Here is an 8,437-nt window from a genome sequence, read left to right on the forward strand (position 1 = left end):
TTACAATTTCCAACTGCTGGCAGTTACCAATAACAATTTCCAAACACACCCTTAGTTTCCACTTTAAGGAAGAAAAAAATAAAAAACACTCTCCTCGATGAAAATTGCTTTAATAACACTTATAAAATTATATTTTTTATAAATGTTTGTAAATTTTCAAAATTTTTAAGAATTTACATTATCTGAAGTTGTAATTTTATGATGAATTGAATTCAAATCATCATAATTTGCTTTTGGACCATTCAGACTTGTAACAAAGCCAACATAATTAATATTAAATTCAACTTCTTTTGGTTTCTTTATCATTGTTACGTCATGTAGAATTGGAATCAATTTCACATGAGCATAATCTATTTCGTATCCTTCAAATATCATAGCACATGACTTAATTTCCAGAGCCTTCATCAATAAATTAGAAACTTTGTGAGTTGCTACCATTAACTTTTCAAAATCCGGTTTATCTAATGCAAAAATATTACTGTCCAAATGTTTTCTTGGAACTAAAACTGTGAAACCAGGTGTATTTGGAAATGGAGTTAGGAAAGCAACGTGATCTTCATCTTCCCATACTCTCCACTGGGCTTTCTCGTCACCTCTTACAATTTTTGCAAAAAGATTGTCGTCGTTTGCATCTCCATAAAATTTAAAATTTAATTCTTGTGAGTCAAATTTATTTCTTATTTTATTTTGAATTTTGTTCAGTTCGTCATCAGAAGCTCTAGGTCCATTTTTAGAAGTACAGTAACCTGGATAGCAAGAATTAAACTCAGGTTCTGAACAGATGCATGGTTTCCAGGCATCGGAGAGACCGTGAAGCGGAATTAGAAGAATTTTTGTTGGCTGACCATCCTGTGGTTCCGCAATCAATGCACACCGTTGTACATCGAGTCGATCACAAAGAAGATTAGATACATGTTGAATATCCAACATTATTTTAACAAATTCTTGTATTGGAAGTGCAAAAATATGAAAGTCAGGTTTATTCTTTATTTCTACTACAGTGACCCCAGTTGTATATGGAAAAGAATGTAGATAGGCAATGAGATAATCATTTTCATAAACAATCCATTTATACTTTCCAGCACCTTCAGAACTGTTTGACATATTGCAAGTATTAACTTGGAAAAATACAGAAGTATCTTTATAAAAAGTTTTCAAAATATTACAGTTTTTTATAAATGCAGATATATTATTTCTAGCAACTGATTTTATAGTAAGCGTTCTCTTTCTGTTACTTGTCACAGGTACATTTTGATCCAGATGTAATGCATTAATTACTATTGTATATTTAAATATACTTCTCAATTTGTTAACAGGTCTGTTAGCTATAAATGTACTATAAAAATTTGTTACAATAGTTCCAATTATCTGACAAAAATTTTGCTGTCTTGAATGAAAATGATTGTTTCCATCAAAAAATGACACAATCCAAGATCCTGAAAATAAAAAAAATTCCTTCATATTTAATGTTATATAAGCTACGAATTTACTGTCAATATATTTTATCAAAATATTACAAGTATCTATTTACATTTTAATTCAATTGTCCTTTTCCAAATCCTAAACGAAATTTGAAATGATTTTATGAAAATTGATCAGATTTATTCACGTTTGAAAATTTAATTGGAACAAAATAAAATACTTTCATATTCTATTTTGAAATTATAATTAATTAAAAGATAAAACTTTAAAACAAAACAAATTCATAATAGTGTTCTATCTTAAAACAAGTTTTCAAAATGAGAAGTTTTTCTAAACTTCTATCATATTAACATAATTGTGACTGAAGTTATTTAATCAACTGCTTATTCTGTAAGTAGATGATTACATTTTCAATCGAAAAAAATGGATTGAAAATTTAATAGCAAAATGCAATTGGAAAGAAAATGATGTTAATTTTAATGTTGAAATTTGAAAATAAAAACCTCCATTTAGAATACAGTACTAAATAGTACTAAATATTAAAATTTGAATGGAACACTTCTATTAATATACTAGCTGCTTATGCCTGGCTTTTGACGGGGTGGAGGGATTAGTGAGGTTGAGTTGGGAGAAGGTGATAAAAACAATGGTCTTAGTAACTAAATGTACATTTACGAGGGCTATTTTTTAAATAAGATCCGTTTTTTTAATAAGAAGAAAAATACTGTAAATATTAAAATATATTTTTTCCCATATTCTACATACTTTTATCTACTTTTCTACATAACATCCATTTTTGTTCAAACATTTGTCATACCACTCAAAAATTTTTTAAATTCTGACTTCAAAAGAAATCTGCCGCCGGAAGACATTAGGCCATGCCGCTTGTTTTGTATGGTACAGCGGAGTTTTCTCAAGGTCACAATAAGCATCAGAATTGATTGTTGTGCCTCTTGGCATAAAATCCACTAACAAAGTCCCTTTCCTGTCCCAAAAGACAGTTACCATGATCTTTCATGCTGAAATCGAATAACAGATTGTATCTTACAGTCAGTGGGTGACTCAATTTTCTTAAACATTATAAACTTCTACAGTTCAGCACACAGACAGGCAATACGGCTGCAAATGGCATCTAAACACATGCAAAGCATGCTGAAAGCAGATGCTCATGTACACTGCTGCAATCGCACATCATTCTCACTCTCATTCACAAACAGACCTTATTTAAAAAATAGCCCTCATATTTACCTCAGTACTTGCAATAATGAAAATGCAAAACACAAAAATTTGCTTGGGCTAAAGTTAACATGGAGTGCCCCAACCTGTTTGTCTCAAACTTAACTACTCAGCCATTCCTAAACTATTACACCTTTCTCAAGTCTCTCTTCAGCATCATCATCTATAGGTTAAGAGCCGAAATTTGATACCTGAACCATATTTTTTGCAACAGCTGTTTATCAAATCAAGTCAAACAAACTAAAGCCCTCTTTCAATTAATATATGGATAATCAAACTAATTGTACAATATAAACATCAATCACAAGAAAATTTCAAATTTCATAAATATTAAATTCAAATTTTCTAACAAAATAAATGTTAGTGTTTTGAATATCAAACTAACAATCACTGAAATTCTAGGTTTCTTCTGTTGGATATTAATTTATTTAAATTATTAGTATAATATTTCATGAGTCTGCTATTGTTAACTTTAATAATTTTGTATATTTTAGTAGAAATTATTCTGAGACAAAGAAGCAAAAAAAAAAAAAAATTGAAATTGATTTGGATACATGACTCCGGACATTATCTAATATGAAAGTGCATTGCCAATTTCAATATTTGAATATATTCAGATGTATATCAATTTTATTAATAAAATAATATATAAAGATTATGGATAAATAATGTCATGCTAAATGGGATCCTGTTACAAACCTCAAGTTTCACTTCAATAAAATTAATGGATGGCAACATACTTGCCTTTCACGAAAAGTTATTTTAATAATTTAAATACAGTGGGTGATCAGTTAATGAACAGTTTGGACAGCTAACAAATTGGATAACGAACACTTTCGCGAAAGATTTTTATGATTGGACAATGAACACATGTTTGGATAACAAACACTTTACTGAACAAACATAAAAAGAAACAATAGAAAATAACGAATACCAATTGATTTTCCCTTGTCTTCAGGTAACAATTCGAAACCTTTTGGAGCATGGGAGACATCAACATCGACCCTCAACCCGATACCGATCAGATAGTATTCCTTTGAATTTTGAAACTCTCCCTTGTAATTCTAGCTTTTTGTTTACTTTTCTGACAAATAATTTTTTATAGTCTTCAAGAGACTGTCAGTCGGGCACTTGTTAAGTTTTGTGTCATGGTTTATTTACGAAAGGTGAAAGTTTAATTGTCCCATCGGATATTCATTAACGTTTTAATACTAAATTTTGAATTTCATCTGGGCCTTGCATTTAAAAAATTTTTTGTGGGCTAGTTGATTTGTGTTCTCTGAATTTTTGTAAGTGATCTGAACCTTTTATTTAAAAAAGAAACTGATAATATTATGAAGCCTAAAAAGAGGAGTGTCAAGAACTGTGCTCACCGTAGAAACTGAGTAAGAGATAATAGCCAAGGTAGAAAGTGAGCACAAGATGTCTGATGTTGCTGGGCAGTATGGCTTGAACAGGTCTACAGTAGGCACAATCTTAGCTATGAAAGATATATCAAGAAGTCTCAAGCTACTAATGGAGTAATGAAAATCACATCTGAGAAATAAAGAGCATTTTAGAGCTCATAATGGAACCTGAAACTGATCTGACGACAGAAGAACTCCAAGAACTCTCAACTGAAGAATACATATGCACACAGAAATGTAAGTTCATTTTTTGTGATGAAGGTTCTGACTTTTCTATTTTTTGCAATGAAGTTGTGAAGTTTCATTTGCTGCTTTTTTCTTTCCTTAAGCAAATGTTGGTAGCTGAAGATCGCATCCAAAACACCTCGTTTTGCTTTTGCACTCCTTTCAAAATCTAGATCGTTCGCTACAATTTGATCAATGATTTCAGTTATCATTACCAAATTTTTACTAAGGAAATCTGTAGAGAAAGTTTTTGGGTTCTTCATTTTCAGAATCTCTATTTTCCAGTTCTACATGAATTCCTTGTTCTGCCAGTTCTTGAAGGTCGTCATTGGTAAGGCTCTCACCAGAAACCTGCGATAACTCCTCAATATCCTGCTCGTCTATATCTCCTAGTCCTGCTATATCTATTAGGTTGACAACTTGGCCAACCTAACAATACAGCAATAGTCTCTTCTTGTTGATAATTCTTGGATACCTTCAACCATAATTTCTTCCACACACTGTTCGTGCATTTATTAGTTAGTTCTTGTCAAGCAAAGCTTAAATTGCCTATGGCATCCATGATGTTATATTTTTTCCAAAATTGCACCAAACAAACAGATTTAAAGAAAGTACACCTTTTTGCCACATTTTTCTGATTGGTTCGAGTTCATAAATAATCGTATTATATACGAATAAATGAAATGACGCGATAATTTAAATTGGCGTAAATTTTGAGCTTTAAGGCTTTGAGCAAACTGTGTTATATCGAATCAGCGTTAAGTAGGATCTTACTGTAGTAATACTAGTAATCACAAAGAAGAAAATATTTCACTTTGTTTTTGCTGAGTTTTTCAAAATACAACCATATAACAACTAAAGGGTTTTTGAACATTTGGCATTGGACTTTATGCTCAAGTTAGCTGTATATTTTAAACAAGCAATATACATAACTGGAAGGTGTTTGCCAGTATCACAACCTGAATCATAAATGAGTGTGATAGCATTTACCAACTGTAAATTACTTGAATATCTTAATATTTGAGTGTGTCCAAAACACCTCTGATAAGATGCCATTTTGACACATGCTGAATAACTACAAACCAGGATTCTGGGTATGAACAAAGTTGATTGCATCATTTTCAATTTGTTTCAAATTTTCAACATGAGCCAGTGATGATGTGAAGTTGATTTTATAGGACACAATGTGAAACTTTTTGTTGAAAGCATGAATCCAACCATGTCATGCCTTGAAAATGTCTAGACACATAGCTTTAGCATTACATAATGACCAAATTTGAAGGTTGTGTTCCTTTACAATGATGCCAGTTTTTTTCTTGTGTTATTGAACTGCTGCAACATTTACTGTGAAATAGATTTGCATTTGTATCTGACATTTCCTCTAATGTTGACTTTCTTCTCCATATTGAACAGTTGAGTAGTCAACTTCATTAATCCATGAAAGTTTTGTTTATTGATTGTTCTGAACGGTGAAGCTAAATTTGCAATCACGCCAATAAGCAACAATTTCACACATCTTGTCAAGTGAAATGTAACTTTTGTCATGTTAATACATTCTCCACTACATTCATTCATCTGAATATCACCATTGTAAACTTCTTTGAAAACCTCATAATGCAGCTGTAATGTAACACAACATTACTTCAATTGAGCATTTTTTGCAAAAACAACAGATGTCTCTGACAATTACTAGTTTTTGTGAGAAAGGTTGACTTACAAGATGGCCAACTACATTGAAAGGTATTCTGGATCTCAGTAACCTCAACATCATTTGAAGATATCCTATATTAGTTGGTTTTGTAACCAGGAAAAAGATGATGATGATGTTATTTGAGAGGTTAAAGTTAATGGAATTAACCCCACAAATCACAAAAAGAAGGAAATAGGAAAGTATGTCATGGTTCCTGATTACAGGTAAGTATCTATCTCTCACTTTTTGAAAGATTTGAGATTTAACTTTTAAATCTCAAATCAGCAATGATTATAAAAGTCACTAAAGATAAACAGGCTTTCCAAATTTGTGACATATAATCTAGACCAGCTCTGGCCGACCCAAATTGTTTCACAGGCCACTTTGATGATGCATAACATTACAGTGGGCCACACTTTAGGGGATACAGGTACTAGTTGAGACGTTGGTCACCAGGGCAGCACCACCATCTGGGACAAAGATTCACAAGTATCAAATATAGAACTGGTGTTCATAGTCGCACTTGTGCACTGTAACAATGACACATGCAAATTTTCATTTGTTTAATTTTTTTAGTATACACATAACGAGAAACAAAAGTTTTAATAGATATATAAAATCGCTTAGCGGGCCACACAATTTAATGTGATGGGCTGAGTGTTGGCCAGGCCTGATCTAGGCCATACAAAAAAATATTCTGATTAGAAGCACCAGGAAGTGGATCAATGCATTGAAACTGCCACAAGCCTACAAAGATCTAATACTTATACAGGAAAAGAAACTCGTGGACTGCCTGAAGTTGTCAGTTTTCCTATAGTAGGCAGAGAATAAGAAGTTCTACAAAAAATCTGTCAAGTATTGTAGATGATAAACAATATGTGGACATTGCAGAGGAAGATAACAGCAGTGGCTACAAACTTTTTCATGTAAAAAGAACCATGGGAATAAAGTTTCTAGAAAGAACAGCATATGTCAGTTTTCAAAAATTTAATTTTTCTTGGGTCATGTCAAAAACAATATTCTGGAAATACACCAAAACTTTTGGAATATATCACTGTTTTGGCAAATAGGTGCAAAAGATGTCCTTGTTTAATGCATTTTAATAGAAATAGTTTTGCAATTTTCTTAACATTTATGTTTTTTGACATATGCTGTTTTTGCAAAAATAGGCCTCAATTATATTTTGTATTTTGATGTCTGTAATGGATTATCCTCTGCATCTGAAAATTTGCTAGTATGGTGAACACTAAATGTACTTTTGTATGGTAATAAAATCATTTAATTCCAAGAGTCAACCCAAATGAACACTGCCATATATTATAACACTATATCAATGTTACTAATATCTAGTCTGATCATTCTATATTTGAGATCTGAACATTAATTAGAGTTTAAATTTGTGTTTGTTTTATTATTATGTAAATTCTACTTAAAATACTTAAAAATATAATTTTTCAAATGTACTATTATTATTAAATTATTTTAAAATTCTTTTCTTACTTTTCATATAATGCCAAAGTAGATCAAAGTAGGCTGTAAAAATCTTCCTAATCCCTTAAGCTTCAAGAACCTATTAAAAAAAAAAAATTGTTTGTTTCTGAAATCTGCTATCTAAATAAAAGTTTGTACTTATTAAGTTTATTTAGTTGAATTCTAAGGATTAACATAAAAATTCTATTACAACTTATTCTATCATTAATTAAAAAGTTTTTATTGCAATGGGGCTTGCCCTTCTTTCTGCCTGTGGACACAGCCTTTTTTCTCCCAGGGCCATTATGAGCTCGACCAAGCCAAAAATAGAGTGGCCGAGGGACAGAACCTGACATATCCAGGACAAACCATCCTCAAAAGCTTCCTGAGGATTTTCAACTGTCCAGGTTTGATTCTGGATCTCCCAAAGCATAGGATGCTGCCTTAACTGTCTTGGCCACTGACTGGAAATATTGCAGAAGTTTCAACAAGTGTCCAGGTAATCTGTGACCCACATCATTACAAATTGCTGTATTTTTGCAGAATGATCGGCATAACAGTATCCGAGGTAGACCAGGAAATCAAATTATTCCTTATGGTAAAAACCAACATGCCGGTAACACCAGAGTTTCTGGCATGCTGGTCTCTCACATTTATATGAATTTACATTACATGTCATTTCTCAAAGATACAATAAAAATAATAGTAGTTTATAGTCTAAGAATAATAATCTGTAAAGAATATATATATTAATATATATACAGGGGCAGATCTACATAGAGACTAATAGGGCTTAAGCCCTGGGCCCCCAAGTGTCAAGGGCTCACAAATCATAAATTTTTAATACTTTTTCATTAATAATGAGCACTTATAGTAAAAAATAGTTAATAGATTAGGTTTAGTGTTGACACCTTTTCAAAATTGCTGACCTGGACAGTCCCCCTGCTGTTTTTTTTTTTTTTTTTTTTTTTTTTTTTTTTTTTTTTTT

The 8,437-nt window shown here is 31.6% G+C and overlaps 1 protein-coding gene across 1 annotated transcript in view; it reads right to left on the reverse strand.

Annotated features, from left to right (window-relative positions):
- Positions 1–21: 21 nt before the first annotated feature.
- LOC111616062 overlaps positions 22–8,437 on the reverse strand; it is a 13,152-nt gene continuing 4,736 nt past the window's right edge. The window contains exons 2-3 of the mRNA XM_023357498.1: positions 7,480–7,549; positions 22–1,436 (exon numbers count right to left, since the gene is read on the reverse strand). Coding sequence (XP_023213266.1) covers positions 166–1,436; positions 7,480–7,486 — 1,278 coding nt within the window. The 5' untranslated portion in view covers positions 7,487–7,549 and the 3' untranslated portion in view covers positions 22–165. The remainder of the gene's footprint in view (positions 1,437–7,479; positions 7,550–8,437) is intronic.

The sequence above is a fragment of the Centruroides sculpturatus genome, unplaced genomic scaffold (assembly GCF_000671375.1).
Source record: "Centruroides sculpturatus isolate CEXI.00-Female unplaced genomic scaffold, Cexi_2.0 scaffold2782, whole genome shotgun sequence".
Lineage (NCBI taxonomy): Eukaryota > Metazoa > Arthropoda > Arachnida > Scorpiones > Buthidae > Centruroides > Centruroides sculpturatus.